This window comes from Pinus tabuliformis, chromosome 2_1 (assembly GCF_031772625.1).
Source record: "Pinus tabuliformis cultivar Carrire ecotype Pingquan chromosome 2_1, CPIR1, whole genome shotgun sequence".
NCBI lineage: Eukaryota > Viridiplantae > Streptophyta > Pinopsida > Pinales > Pinaceae > Pinus > Pinus tabuliformis.
In genome coordinates, this window is record NC_142299.1 from 42,258,187 (window position 1) to 42,274,798 (window position 16,612).

Sequence of the window (16,612 nt, forward strand, 5' to 3'; positions counted from 1 at the left end):
CTCCCTGCCTATTTCTAAATCGACTTAGGAAGCGTCGCTACAGGAGCGGTCGGGGAGCGATCGCTCCTGGGTTATAAAAATCACTCTAGGCGGCATGAGCGACGCCCAAAAAAATCGCGCTGAAAAGAAAAACGGCAGAGGAGACCGCTCTTGATGGTATGTTTTGGGCACGTGTGAGGCAAGTATTGGATTTCACCAAGGCTGTTTATCACATGATTCGGTTTGCAGATATAGATAAACCAGTGATTGGGGAGGTGTAAGAGCAGATGGATACCATGTTGGGGCAAATAAAAGATATTGTTCATAAAAATGATCCCAACTTGTATACACTGATTCATAATTGTGTGTGTACACGGTGGGATAAACTTAATGTTCCACTACATGCGTTGGCGTATATCCTTACACCAAAATACTACTTTGCATCTTGGTTGGGCCAACCTGCACTAGGGGGTGGGGTTAGGGTCAAACCCCATATTGATGAAGAGGTATCTACAGGATATTTGCAAGCACTAGACAAGTTGATACCTAACAGGGAGGAATGTGCCAGTATGCGTCTTGAATTAGGCAGATACTTCAGTTGCACTAGTTTGTTTGGTACCTTCCATGCAATGGAAGATAGAGACATATTTGATGCTCTCACATGGTGGGAAGCATATGGCGGCCAGGGACTTTTGCCAAAATTGGCAAAAAAAGTTCTCTCACAGGTTGTAAATACTTCTTCTGCAGAGAGGTGTTGGAGCACCTACAGCTTCATACATAATGTGAAAAGAAACAGACTCAATGAAAACCGAGCAGAAAGCTTGGTTTATGTGCACTACAACTTGAAGTTGTTGAGTCATTACTGTGAGAGGGCTTATGAGGATCCAACATATCAAATTTGGGACAACCACCCACAGGATGATAATTTGGAGGATGGCACTATACATCTTGAAGAACTGGAAGCAGAACTTATGAGAGAGGAAGATGAAGCAACAACCATGCCACCTCTACCATCTAGTAGCAGTGCTTGAGTTCTGAGTCTTCTTCATTTGTTGTCGCCGCCTCCATCTACACCCTCACGTGGAGGGCATGTGCCTTCTAGTTCTGGTCATTGGTCTATGCAGGAGGAGACTCCTAGAAGACCACCACGACCTGCTCATACATCAGACATTTCTCGTGGCAAGGGCCACATGAAGTAGTAGATAATAGATTTACTTGTCTTTTCTAGTTTCTAGTAGTTTTCATAACTGTTGACAATTGCCTCTTTCATATTTATTATGATATTTTTTGTAAACAATATATGACAATTTAAGTTTGAAGTTGGCAATTATAACTCATTGGTAATGAATTATGAATATGATGCTCCGTGAGAGTTGTTTCATTTCATTTCATTTTATAACATTTCATTTCATGTTAAATATTATTTGTTGTAATGGTTAAACTTAGCTTACAAGTACAACTTTGGCGATCAATGATGATAAATGTTATATATTGAAATTTTCAATTTTCAATTTTGAAAGCTTGAAGTTGAAACTTTAAGATTGATGAATCATGATTCATGAGACTCAATATGTTGTATGTTACTAACTTGTGGACGTGGTTGATGAAAATTATAACTTCTAGATGATTGTTGTTATATGGTTCAATGATCAATCTATGTCTTTTTATGTTTTTTATATCTAATTCATCATTCTACATGTTTTTGTTGACATATATGTATCAAAATATTAAAAAATATATATATATATATATAGATATATATATATATATTATATATAAAAAAACGCTCCAGGATTCGCTCCCAAACCAAGAGCTTTTGAAAATGTCGCTCTCGCTCCCAAGTAACACTAGTACGTTGGCACATTGAATTGTCAAATACATTTAACATGTAACATGATAATATATATTTTTTATTAATTGATTGATGAATGGATGATTACAAGGTTGTGCTCCATAAATAGGAGTTGATTGGCCATGCCCATTTAGAGAGACATGTCCGTTGGGACTGTTGTCTCTTTGTTTAAGCAAATCTAATTTAATAATTGCAAACTTATGCCTTATTATTTCATCAATTAAAATAATATTTAAATATTTAACTTTTATGAATTTTAATTTCATAACAAGCATCAAGGGGCAGAGATTCTCCCTTAGATCATGGGGTATGACCGAGAAACCATGATTTATGGTTGGGGAGATTGGCCCAATTAGCATCGAGGCCTAGATTGCTCCCTCAATTAGTGGGGTTCTGACCATATTATCATGGGGTTTGGCTAGTGGGTTAAGCTTGTAACTTATAGCATCCAATGAAATGTGACGACATGTGTAGTAATCATGAAAATATAATAAAATCTCTGACAGAAATTGTAATGTCCCCAATTAATAATTTTGCTAAGGGAATTCTCAATTTTGCAATTTTTGGCAGTTAATAAATATTTGGCATATAAACTTAGGAAATATGGGTGAAAAAGGAAAATTTATAAAGGTGCCACCCCCAAACATTAGAAAAGCCAAGAAATTCGATGGGAAGTGGAGAGTGGGGACCACTCCAAGGGAATACGCACCCCTTGGAGGAATTCGAATTGGGTGAGAGAGGGAATTTGATGGGTGGAGCCCACAAGGAGCATGAGGGATGGCTAGCTATAAATTGGAGGTGAGGCTCTCATTTTAGGGGCTTTTTGACATTTGATTATCCATTGTTACTCTAGTTGTTCAGCTGAGTTACAAGTGTTGCTTAGCACAAGAGCTTCCCAAGGAGTGAAGCTCAACCTTCTCTTCAGTGGACCTCGAGTGCCACCCTAAGAAGGATTTCTATCTTATTTGGAGGCTAGGAGGGAGCCATCACATAGCACTACACCATTCTGGTTTAACTAGGACGCAGAGGGAGAGGCCACATAGTCATTGGGAGGATTGGTGACGGAAGTTGGGGTCTCTATTGCTGCAGGGGTGTTCTTGATCATATTCCAGCCAAAGGAGGGAGATTTTGGGAGGCAAAAGGGAGTCCCTCACTATTGTACGAATTGTTGAAGCTTGCTACTGCATCATCTCTCACAGGCCTGCGCAGTTCTCTTGGGTAATTGTTTTGTGGAGTGTTGGTTGGAGGATTTAGGGGTTGAGCTACTAGGATTTCATTTGGAGGGAGATTGCTAGCATTTTGGAGCAGCAATTCATCATTTTCTGCTACAAGTGAAGCATTTTGGTATTTGAGGAGGGCCAAGCTATTTGGGGTCGAATTTGGAGGTTCAAAACTAGAGAAAACCCTTTCTGGGTTTTTGACAAGGATCACATCCCCAAATTTACAGAATTTTCTGGGCAGTTTTGAGGGGCCAAATCAAGATGCCAAGTCAGGCGGCAGTGTAGAAAAACTAGGCCAGCGCAGATTTCTGGAGGGGCAAACTATTGCAGCAATTGGGCATTCGGAGATTGATCACCTGAGACTTGTAGCTTGCCTTGAGCAAGCCCAAGTGCAATCCTTAGAATTTTATTGTACTCCAGCATTCTATTTATAATAAAATTGGCCATTTTGGGTGTTCCGAAGCATTTTTTGTTCATGGGTGTTTGCTGAAATTTATTGTGTTGTTATTTTTGTGCTTGTCTTTGATTATCTTTGTAAAATTTCTATTTGGAATATTATAGAAATAAATTCAAGAGTCAATCTAAGAATATCACAAAACTTATTCTTTATTAAATATCAAACCCTTGAGGTAGGTTAAAACCATACAATCATTCCTTAAGGAAAGAGAACACTCCACAAGCCATATGCTTGTCACTACAAAACAATACTCAACATATCTCCAATGGAGAGTCTCTAGCCTCTGTATAGGCTTCATAAATACAATACCATGGGTATGAGCCCTCAATACCACACATCCAATAGCATGGGCTTATCACATTATTCGATAACTACTTGTGGTCCCTTGCATAATGTCGGTTAAGCACTTTATTTATTAGCTATGGCTCGTTTATTCATTACCCTTGACTAAAAAACTAATTGTGGTCCCTTTATAGTGGGGGTCAACCACTTACAATCGTCGTTAATGTAGGTAACCACTTACGGGTTTTATTTACTAATCTAATTTATTGTGGTCCCCCTTTTTACATTATGCCCTTGGGTACACCCCTAGGTACCCCATATTATCCACCCCTAAGTATACTACTTGTAATATAACTACAAATAGATTGAAACTTTTGATAATATAAATCCAAGAATATATAGAAATGCTTCAAATCTTATTAATAGAAAACCCTAGAGGTAGGGAAACACCATGCAACTACTCCTTAAGGAAGGAGAACACACCACAAGCCATATGTTTGTCAATACAAAACAATACTTGACATATCTCCAATGGAGAGTCTCTAGCCTCTATATGGGCATCAAGCCTCTATATAGGCTTCATACAAACAATACCATGGGTAATACAATTTGTAATACCATGAGCCCTCAATACCATACATCCCATACCACATGCTTATTCTTGAAATATGTAACTAGGTTTAGTCTTCATAATGACATGTGTAATCATGATTTTATGTAATTAATCTAAAGAAGAAAAATAAAATTATTTTATGCTTGACACATGGGTTTCATGCTCAAAAGATTTTATTTTATAGATGAAGCTCCCATTGTGAGTTATTAAGTCATGAAGTCAATTGAGTTAATGCCATGTATGAAAGACCCTTCTTGGGCATGTTACATATGTATTTGAGTCATTGTAAGAGTCAAAAAACCCTCCAAGACCAAGCTCAAGCTATTCTAGCAAGTCGGCCTTAAAATAGAGCAATGAGCCTAGACCAAGATGACATGTCGGCCTAGGATCCAGTCAAGTCAGCTTATTTACATGGGTAGATCACTATATAAAGGAGAACTCGACTTCATTCTAAGACACACAATTATCACAACAAGGAATTCAAGCACAAAGACAATAGAAAAGGTCTCTCATCAAGCGAAGAAGTAGAAGACAAAGAAGAAGGACGAGCGAAGTAATTTTGAATGGTTTTATTCTAATTATGTTCACACATGCAAGGAGGTTGGGGGTTGTCCTAGTGTAGCAAATCCAAGGAACATTCATCTCAAGGAGGTCGAAACTGTTGGACATTGGATAAACCAACGATCCCTGTGTGTTTCGCGACATGGACTAACCACCTCTCGTGGATCCTTATCTCTGGCGATGCGATCGTTGACTAACACCTGCGGGTTTTGGTCTAACAGCAATCGTGATTCCCAACAAATGGTATCAGAGCGTAGGTCACAAGTTCGATACACACCCGGCTCGTGTTGGAGGGGAGATTGTTGGACATTGGATAAATCAACACTCCCCATGTGTTTAGCGACATGGACTAACCACCTCTTGTGGATCCTTATCTTTGGCGATGCGATCATTGACTAACACCTACGAGTTTTTGTCTAACCGAAATCGTGATTCCCAACAAAAACATAACAAGGAAATAATCTATCTTGCAAGCCGAAGTCACAAATAGTCTAGCACAAGCCATGCGAAGAAGGAATAGGGCTAATGTTGCCCTAATTCTATCACATGTGCGGAACTACAGTGAATTTCAGGAGGTCGAGAGTTGCAAGAAGGTGGAATATTTCAGACAAAGATTGCAAGACCGAGGGCTAAAGAAGAAGGAAGAAATTACAATAGCATCAAGAAGAAATTGTTGTGACTTAAAGCAAGGTTTGACTTGGTCTTAGAGAGGTTGTTAGGTCAAGGGTCTAGGTCTTGGAATTCATCAATTGGAGATTATATAAGAAGAAGAATTTGTTTGGGTTTTCCTCTCAAGTTGGAGAGATTTTGGCCCTAGCTGATCGCCCACATTTTGTGTCCTTTGTCTGATGATTATTTATGATTTGGTAGTTGTTAGATGATAGAAAGCATTAATATAATCAAGAAGAAGAAAGAAGCTAATTAAGTAAAGTAAAATTACATCACAAACAATTATCATTACTAGAGAAATCATTTATATTACTGCCCCTAGATTTCTCAACATGGTAGCAGAGCTAAGGTAACAACTCAAGGAAGGGCAGCTCAACAAGGGACACTCAAGCTCTCAAAGATCAAGCTTCTAGAAGGATATCAAGGGCATCAAAGAATCAAGAAGATCCTCTCATCTCCAAGGCATTTTGAAGTCAAACGCTACATCATCATCTAGAAGAAAAGTATCAAAACCCTAGATCGATCAAAGGGGAAGTCTACACTAGAAGCATTCTTGGGATCCTTGCTCATGACATCATCACAAGGAAGGAGACCTCAAAAGAATCTTATCTATACTCAAATAAAAAGATCAAAGCATCTCGAAGTCTACTCATCCAAGGGAAGCAAGATCAAGAACATTGTCATCATCATCAAACAATCTAAGGTGATCTCCCTCTCTTTGGAATCAAGGATCACTTTTGAAGAAAACCATCTTCATCAAGGAGAAGTTTTCTATTACCTATATCATCATCAAAATCGAGAAGGCAGCGGGTTGAAGGAGGATATTCACAAGTATATTTATGTCTACATCTGAATCTGTCAAAATGTCTTTTTGCAAGGAAAGTGACAAACTGTTTGGGGCTTCAAATTTTTTTGCATGGAAGAAAAGGATAGATCTAAACCTCATAGAAAATGAGGTCATGGATCATGTTAAGGGCTCAATCACCAAACCTCCAAAGCAAGATGCTCAAGAACTTGCAAGGTATATGAAAGGGGAAGTAAAGGCTCAAAGGATTCTCATAGAATCCATCAAGGATCCCCTCATTCCCTATGTATCTAAACTTGAAACATCAAAAGAAATATATGACAAACTTGTAGAGTTGTTTTTCGTAAGCACTGCAGGAGAAGTAATCTCATTAAGACAAGAACTCTACAAGATGAAGATATCAAAAGTAGAAGGAATAGCCAAATACTTTATGAGGATATCTTAAATAAGGGACCAACTACAAGATATGGGAGAAATAATGTATGACAAAGAGATGACTACCATGGTACTGAATGCACTACCAGAGGAATGGGGTAACTTTACATCAAGCATTTAAGGGAAGAAGGAAGCTACTCCATTCAAAGATCTATGGTCACTATGCAAAATTGAAGAAACCAGGTTGAAGGCAAAATCTGATGTAGGATCAAATGAGCAAAATCAAGCATATGTTGCTATGGCAAAGAGAAAAAGGAAGTTTGGGAATTTGGTCCTCAGAAACAAAAGAAGAATATGGCAAAGGTTCAATGCTATGGATGTCAAGAATATGGGCACTACAAGAGAGATTGTCCTAAAGCTCAAAAAGGACAACAACAAAAGAGTAAGGGAAGAAGTCCATATCACTGAAGAAGTGGAAGAAGCAAAAAAGAAGAAATCCAAGGAGGAAGAAAAAGATCTCTACTATGATTGAGATAGTCTTCCTCGCCTAGTTCTTTTCAAGTTTTTGTTTCAAAAATTTTGTTGTAGAGTATAACCATCATGGTAGGAATCATTAGAAGCATGATAGGATGCATCATGTTAGGAGATGGCATCACAGAAGCATACAATTGAAAGCAAGAGCTCGTAACCAATGTTACCAGACTCGGAATCGGCAATAAATCGGCGAGGCAAAAGAGCGAAGAGTTTTAATCGGATTGGGAAAAAATCGGCAAAAAATCGTTGAATTCATTAAATAAAAATATACACATATAATGAATTAAAAAAACCATTTTTCGTTAATATTGGGTAAAGGTATGTCCAAACAATGCATAATATCAATAGATGTCCAAAATATCATGAATAAATAAGTATCTCATATGTGTTATGAGTCCACACATGATCCAAAGCACTGAGTCTTGAGTCCTTAGAAGCATATGCTTCTAAAAGTTTACAAAAAAGTTAAAAACTGCATACTAATCAGAAAAAAATCAGCAACTAAGAGTCTAAGACTCTTAAGAGTGAGAACTAGAAGCGATTCCTTCCACTCCTTCGCTTGCTTGACTCTCAAAGTTCTCCAAGTTGATTCACGGCCTTCAATCATAGTTAATGATTAAATACTTAATCATACTTAATGAATAAATTCTTATTATATAAAGAGAAATATTTATTTTGAAATAAGGTTTTAAGTATTTTAGTTGTCTTATTTTATAATTGTTATATGTGACTAAGTCTGTTTTTAAAGGAATTTGACATATATCTTTCCAAAATAAAATAAAAATACTTGGTAATTAAAAATAGTAATATTAGTTTTAATAAAAGATAAAAATGAATGTATATATTTTATTTTTTTTAATGGAAAGTATCATAAAATATGAATTCAGTATGGGCGTTCCATTGTTGATATTGCAATCAAGTCTAAAAAAATATATATATATATAAAATAACATAATTTTATATTAATTTTAAAATAATATAAAATTATTAAATATAAAAATAAACTTTACATTTTTACATTCAACTTTAAGAAAATGTATAATTTTATATATTTTTTTAAAATATTTTTTTAAAATATTTTAACATATATAAATTATTTGAATATGCAAATTAATGAATTATATATATAATTTAAAATTTAAACCCATTTCTTAATTTAAAATTTAAACCTATATTAAAATTAAACGAAACTCAGAAAAAACTTGAAAAAACTATTATAGAATTTGGATAAAACTTTCCTTTCAAATAAAATTTATACCCCAACTTTACTAATTCGAACCTAAATCATAATTAATGCGAACATAAGTTTCATAATATTCTATTCTATTGTAATGGAATCGAATAAATTTCATATCGTAAAAAAAAATCCTGCCATCATTGATCTATTCAGGCGAGACGGCGATTAGTAAATATCGTCGATCAAATCCGATGGATCCTAACTATGGAATTATTTGTCTCTGAACTCGAGAAAGGCGAGGCGATGTGGTCGCGGATGGTTGGGTAGAAGAGCCATTATTTATGTTCAGATTTTCAAGCAAAAGAATTGTTATATTGGAATTATGACAGCGGAGACTATATGCCAAGCTGCCTCGTGGATTGCGACAATTCAATTTTATAAATTCGGGATAATGTCGGTAAAACAGAGTTTATTGGTAAAAAGGTGTGGAGGATGGCTCCGTTCATGCATTCCGCCGTACCATCGCTCCGATTATTTTAAGTTATCATCGCTGCGATTAGTTTAAGTTATCATCGTTTATTAATACGAAGTGGTCCTGGTTTGGAATTTATTTATTTAAAACTTTACATCTGAGATCACGCAGAGCACTATTTCAGCAGTCAAATTCATGAACGTCAGATTCCCTTTTTACCTATTTTCTTAATCGACTCGTTAAAATAGAAAAGCGAAAAGAAACAATTATATGCTGCTGGCGGCCACAAATAATAAAGTAAAAGACAACCCAGAATCGGTCAACGCGAGTTGACTCGTAAAGTTTTCGGTCGGATCGTTTAGCCGCCGAGCCGAGTTTAACGCGCGATTTTGCCGATTACACGCCGATTCCTGTTTCACTGCTCGTAACATTATCGTAAAGAAGCAAGATAGTTGAAATAGAAGTTTGTGGATGTCACCTATAAAAAGATGTAGCGAAATGCTGGAATCACGACGACAACACAGTTGATGACAAGTTGATGGCCAAAGGCCTAGTGACCAAACAAACATGGCTCTAATACCAAATGAAGTGAACAAAGTTCCTTCTTCAGATTAATTACTCCAGAAGACTTGGAATATAAAGGTATCCATGAGGATACAAATATTATATATTAAATGTGTGAATAAGAATGATGATACAATGAGAGTGAGAGGCTTGCTTAAATACCAAGCAGGTGTCTCTTCATGGAGAGTCAAGTCTCATTTAGACATGACTCTTCAACCTAATTACTAGTTAACTAATCATTATTTATGATTATTATCATTTACATTATTTTACATTTCCTATATATTTATTCATAACAGAGTTCCCAACAAATATCGAAAAATCCCCTATATCAAGAAACTCTGGAAACCAGCATTTTAGACTTGAAATTATATTCATCAAGTAAACATTACAATTGGCTATGGCCTCCATAATTCACTTCTGTGATTATGTCTCTGTGGGGTTACAAAAATCTTACCGAGGTTTGAGTTCTGCAACCAGTTCTGATATCACAGAATTGCCTCTCGATATATGCTCAATTCCTGGTGATGCTTCTGCTAAGTTAACACCATTGAGAATTCCTTGTGGCCATTCATTAGTAAAATCAGTCAAGGGGTACACAACCATTAACAAGTATCTCCAATCCTAGAAAGGAATGGTTATTGCATGACACAACTAACGAGAAAAGTATAACCAGCATGTAAGTGTAGTAAAAGTGTAAAACTTGTCTAGGCTGCCTTGTTATTCACTTAAAATACATTTTCGGAGTTTGATTTCTTTTCATCTATTGTAACACAAGGATATGTCAGAAATAGATCAACAATGCCAGATTCTTCAGCAAAAGCCCTCACTGCATCAATATCATCTTCACAATACAATCCTGCAGTTAACCCACCTGATGGACTTCTTCCAGCTAAGTAGACTATAGACAGACCTGTACAATAATACAGGAACAGCACAATCAGGAACACTATAACAGATCCACAAATTAAGTTAATTAATGCACGTAAAAGCAACCAAATAGAAAACATGTAACACATCAAAATTGTTGTGCAAGCAATAAAACCAGAATAAAGCATGCATGAAAGAAAAGACACACACCTATCAATGTGGCTGGCATACTCAATGATTCTACAGACAACCAAAATTGCTATAATTATTTGCAAAGAACAATTCTCACAACCACTAAATCGCTCTCTTGGAAATTCAGATCACTACTTTGTTATGTACCCAATTAGTTATTTGGAATCTCAACAGAAACAACAGATGACCTAGATAATGTTGTAAATAAAACTAAGAAAAGACCGCAAAACTCTTTCCATTTTTTCTTCCCAATTCTAAAGATTTAAGCAATTCACCTTCCATACACAACCTGAAAATCAATTTTATAGTGAAATTTATCTAAGATGAGGTGATATGTTAAAATGACTTGACTTATAGTTATATCATCCCTACACCACCATATCACTTCACCAATGGGCATGACTTGACCTATCAACGACTTAATATTATATTAATATTGTATGTTTCGCATCATTATGTATTATTTAGTTAGGTTATATTTCTTTCCCTCTTGAGATGTTTATTCCTCGAAGCATGGATGAGCACGAAGTTACACAGTGCATGTGTGCGGGATCGGATGTGAGTGCCACAGAGGACCCAAATTTAGGTATCAACGGCACAGCACGCGAAAAACAGCTAAAACTCTCAGTTCATTGCAATAAAGCATAAAGAATTATCATTAAAATTTAAACATCAATAATATAAGCTTCATCATTCCAATGTTACCATACTCGGAATCGGCAATAAATCAGCGAGGCAAAGGAGCGAAGAGTTTTAATCGGATCGGGGAAAAATCGGTGAATTCAATAATTTAAGATATACACATATTGAATTAAACAAAACAAAAAACAGAACAAAAAAAACAAAAACAAAAACAAAAAAAAAAATAAAAAATAAAAAAACATTTTTCATTGATATTCAATAAAGCCATGCCCACGGGGCTTTGGATTGACGGTGATTGGGTGCACTGTTAAGGCACTCCTTGCGATAGGTCACTGGTTCAAATCCCCCGTGGGTACTTAGGTTAGTCTTAACTGAGAAAAAAAAAAAAGATATTCAATAAAGCCATGTCCAAACAATGCATAATATCAATAGATGTCCAAAATATCATGAACGAATAAGTATCTTGTATATGTTATGAGTCCAAACATGATCCAAAGTACTGAGTCTTGACTCCTAACCTGTGACTACATAGAACCAGAAGCATCTGCTTCTAAAAGTTTATAAAATACTGCATACTAATCAGTAAAAAAGCAATCACTAAAATCTCTTGATTGCTGCTAAAATGATACGATAATGGTTTGCTACTTAAATCTCTGACCAAGCACACATTGAAGCTACAATGGACCACACTGCACACTACACCTCTATTACACTATGACTTTATTATGTGGAGTAAATTGAAACTGAAACCATGCCTCTATTTCCTTCTCAACGTATGAGTTGTAGCCCTGAGCAGTGAAGTCAATTACGGACCGACTTTTAATTTTTAACCTAACTAAACTACGCAACGAAAAATGCGGGAATCCTAAAAGTTAAAACCCGTGCTCATCGAGTTGAGGGTTGAAAATCACCTCAATCACCTACATCGCAATTAATCGATGAGTTGCAAGTGAAACTCGCATTGACCATGAGTCAAACACGGTCAACGCAAGTTTGACTCACCCGTAGTTGAATCGGATCATTTGAGGGAAGAGCAGAGCTTGACTCGTGATTAATCACGAGTGGTCGGAGATTCATGTTTCACTGCATCATTCAATACATAGACATTCACGATTATGGAATAAAAAAACTGAGAAAATATCAAAACATAAACATAGATTCTTTATATATTTTTACTTATATGGCAAAATATCAAGAGTCGGGACACTAATCAAAACTAAATATTAGTCCTCTTCATATACTCTTTGCCACCCTCTACATCATCTAAGTTCTCAAGTTGACGATAAGAACCACCAGCAAAAGTAGTAGGATAGGAGCCAAAGGTAAAAGTATAATCGGGCACAAAAGCTCACCCATTGCATGAGCACACCCATAATTGACTCATTATGCTCTGGTAAAAAAATATTCACTAGAAGAATTCCCAAATACAAATTAGTAAGCATCAGACAAACTTACAAAGTAAGTCCAACTCACCATCATAAGCAATTCCCATCTTCCAATTTGGAAATCCCATCTTTGTATCTATCCTTTAAACAAGAGAGAAGGTGAATCTTTGTATGGAGATGTACAAGATCTTTTTCCTTTGTTGATGCCAACCTGCTCCTCATAGAACGAATATATCAATAGTTGTTGTACAGTTGAACAATTGGCAACCAATGCAACAACTCGAATTAATAATTACTACAACTCAAGGGCATCAATTCATAATATGACTACCAAGAGATTTTCCCCATTGAGCCTCCCTATCAACAAGTGTTTGGACATTTCCAAATGTACTAATACCATTATTTAGCATGTAAACATGATTATGAAGCAATAAGCCCTTGGTCCGGACAAACATATTTTGGCAAATATTACTACAATTCTAGCAGCCATCTCATTATCTTTGTTTGGAGACACCCGATTATCATCAAACTGACTCAAACAAGTATTATCATAGTGCTTGGGGCTCAAAGCATGGAAATGAGTATTGTACATATCCCACTTGGTAAGCATTTCCTTGATAATGTTGAACAACACAAGGTCTTTCACTTCCAAAAGTTGAACTCTTTTTAATATACAAATTTTGCCCTCCTGAACATCACCCATTAGAGGCATATCTGCACCACAAAGTGTGAATATTCCTACACTGGAATCCTATTGCAGCAACTGGTAATATTTCTCCCAATTGTTAATTAATTTAAAAATTTATCTACTACGACAAATATCGAAATAAACACTGCAACCTTCACAAAAAATAATGCGCTGGAAGCTGAGAAATGCTAGCACACATACATAAAATATGAGACAATTATTTTTGGACAAATGTCCCCGGAAAAACCCAACTTGGGAAAATCGGTGCAGCAATGAAGGTTTTTATTATTATGCAGCAATGAGAAATTCTGAGTACAACTGGATGCTGAAATCTGGCAATCCTACAGAGAAAAATACTGGCAAAAATCTAGTGAGGAATTTCCTCACCCCACAGGCAATCCCTGGCACAACTTGCCTTTAGAAACTCGGCCCTCTAACCCTCTACGTCAGGCTTTGCACAACCTGCTTGACGTCAAGCCTCTGACTGGTCTCTGATGAAGTCGTTATGCCTTTTGCTGGCTGGAAAAATGCTTCTCTGGCACTCTGGGACTCCTTCCCAGCCTCTGGAATTGAAGATGTCTTTCCCTCTCAGCAAATCAAACTTGCCTCTAGAAGTTGTTGCACTGCCCCTGTGTCAGCTTCTCTGTGGCTCTTCTACGTCTCTACAAATGCACTCATTGGATCTGGAATACTTCTTCCAGCCTCACTGTCTCTCCCCTCACTCATTACTTCGATCTCTAGCTCTCTCCGGCAACTAAATGTTGCTACTTTGGAAATCGATCTGCCAAGAAATCAAACTACTCAAGTGTCTCAAGTGATTTCTCCATCACCACATCAACCTCCTCTTATAATCCTCTGTTGGAGCACCAACGACCAAGATTAAAACATAATCGATGGCTAGGATCATCTCTGGATCGATCCGTGTGAGTTTCTAGATGATTCTCACCTTATCTCAATTAATATTGATTAATTAACCATATTCCCTAAGTTTAGACTTAGGAAATATTTAAAAATTGATTAATAGTCTAATTTAGACACTTCTAGGTGGAATTTTTAGAAACAATTTGTGGGTTTTGGAGATCTCATGTATTCTAGCCTCTCCACCAAATTTTGTGGCTAGAACACGTCTGATGCTACAAAAACTAACATGAAGTCACAAAAACTCAACATTGGACTTAAATATTGCCATAAAATATTCTACTTGACCCCACCAAGCTTCATAAAGGATAGTTAGTCTTATCAAAATTGTTTTTTCTGTATTTGCTTGTTTCCAATTTGCCACTATTTTGCAAACCACCATAGAAAACAAAGCACCCTTCACCTCATTCATTTTTGAAGCACAACACAAATGTGAGAGTCAATAGGAACTATGCCACGTGGTTCGAATTTGAATTCAAGTTTAACAATGATTAAGTTCGATTCGAATTCGAATTTTTCAATAAGGTTTGAATGGGTTTTGACATTAAGCTCAACTATTATATATATATGTAGAGAGAGAGAGAGATGTCTTGTTAAGAGCATGTGTCTCCTCTTCAGAGGTCACAAGTTCAAACCTAGAGGGGATAGTGTATGTACACCTTGCAAGACTTTAGCAAAGAAGAGGGTCTATTACTCCCTCCATATTCTTACTATATTATTCAACTTATATAAGTTAATTAATTTTCTAATTAAAATATTTTTAAAATATATAAAAGTTTAAATATATTAAATATTATATTAATTTTTTAAAATAATTACAATAATAATGAACGTGTCTAATGAAAAATTAAACTTTTGTCATTTTGTTGGGGAGCATACACATCTTACACTGCAACCCCGATATGCAAATAAAACGCAGTCACGACACGTACCATCATATCATGGGTGAATTGTGAATTATTCAACAGCTATATATGCAAACAGATGGCACCAACACACGCCCTGGGTGAATTGTGAATTATTCAACAGCGACATATGCAAACAGACAACACTAATACATGTGTTATATACCAATCAAGGGCATTTCACCGACAAGGCCAAAAACAAACTGACGGAAACGACAGTCTGTTAACTACACAAAACGTCAAGGGACATCAACATATTTCGAAGCATTTTATTTGGCACCAATTAAAACACTGACTGAAAGTCAATTACTCAATAGTGGCTAGGTCAGTTCATGAATTTACAGATTGAAAATGTACGTTGTTCTTCTTTGAACACGTGGGGCGGCTACTTACTATATGTGGACCTCGGCGAATCTAATTGAATTTTGAACAATTTTTTTGATGTTCGCCGAATTTTGAACCTCAAAGTTCAAATCTAGCGAGCCTTGTGACATAGGATAGGAATATACAAATGAATAAAAGAGAGAGTGAGAGGAGAGAGATTGATTGCTCGATCAGACAATGATGCAATCTATCAATACATAACAAGAGAGAGGAGTATTATGTAACTCCAAAAACCTAATCACTAAGAGCCCAATATTGATTAAGTCAAGATTAGATAACTTATAACAACTCTCTAAGTAAACCATTTGTTATGGCTTTATTACATGACGCATGTACATTTGTTCAATGACTATAAAAATATCCAATATTATAAATTTTCAAGACATGGTGTTACCCCTTAGTTTCACTTTAGGAGTATCTCATTTTCTTCCCTAGATTTGTTCCAATATCTAAATCAATCTCATGCATGTGTTTGAGACGATGCCAAAACCCAATGTTCCGTGATCAATTTTGCCACCACGAGGATTTGTATTATGTATCATTACTAACCTTAAGTGTGACCATGTGTTTTATGCATTGTTACTAGACCATGCTTAGTGATCCATGTAGAGTGTTTTTTTCATCTAGGTAGTTTCTCTAGACCCTTGTGGTTTGTCATGGCCCATTCTCTTAGTACACACATCAAGATAGTCCCTATCCTTATGGCCCATACTAACAATCTTTTGGAGGTCATTTATGGCTGAGGTGTGTGCATGGGGGTCTCAGAGTGGATCTATTAGCACACTTGACTTAGGGAACCCTTAGGTTTTTTTCACCTTACCATTATGTAAAAGTTGTGCTAAAGGTTATCATACCTAGAAAGCACACTTTTGTAGCCTTAAGCATGGGTATACTTATGTATTTGTCACAGTTTGGCCTAGGTGATTGTCTATCCAGCATTTTGAGTCTTATGACATGAATTTGACATTTGAGATCATGTAAAACCACTGCATGAGGAGTCCTCTACATATTAGTATGCATGGAGAACTTGGAGGGCCCCTCTCTCCAATTCTTTACACCCTCTTGGAC

General features: G+C 36.4%; 1 protein-coding gene across 5 annotated transcripts in view; it reads right to left on the reverse strand.

Annotated features, from left to right (window-relative positions):
* The window catches only part of LOC149198683 (zinc finger CCCH domain-containing protein 64-like), a 258,943-nt gene that overhangs the window by 137,970 nt on the left and 104,361 nt on the right, over nt 1-16,612 (reverse strand). For 4 of the 5 annotated variants that reach the window (XM_089402115.1, XM_089402114.1, XM_089402118.1 and 1 more), the window contains exons 3-4: nt 10,344-10,473; nt 10,018-10,137 (exon numbers count right to left, since the gene is read on the reverse strand). The exons of the other annotated variant lie outside the window; for it this stretch is intronic. In XM_089402115.1, the coding sequence (XP_089258241.1) occupies nt 10,018-10,137; nt 10,344-10,473 (250 nt within the window). The remainder of the gene's footprint in view (nt 1-10,017; nt 10,138-10,343; nt 10,474-16,612) is intronic. 5 annotated transcript variants of the gene reach the window in all.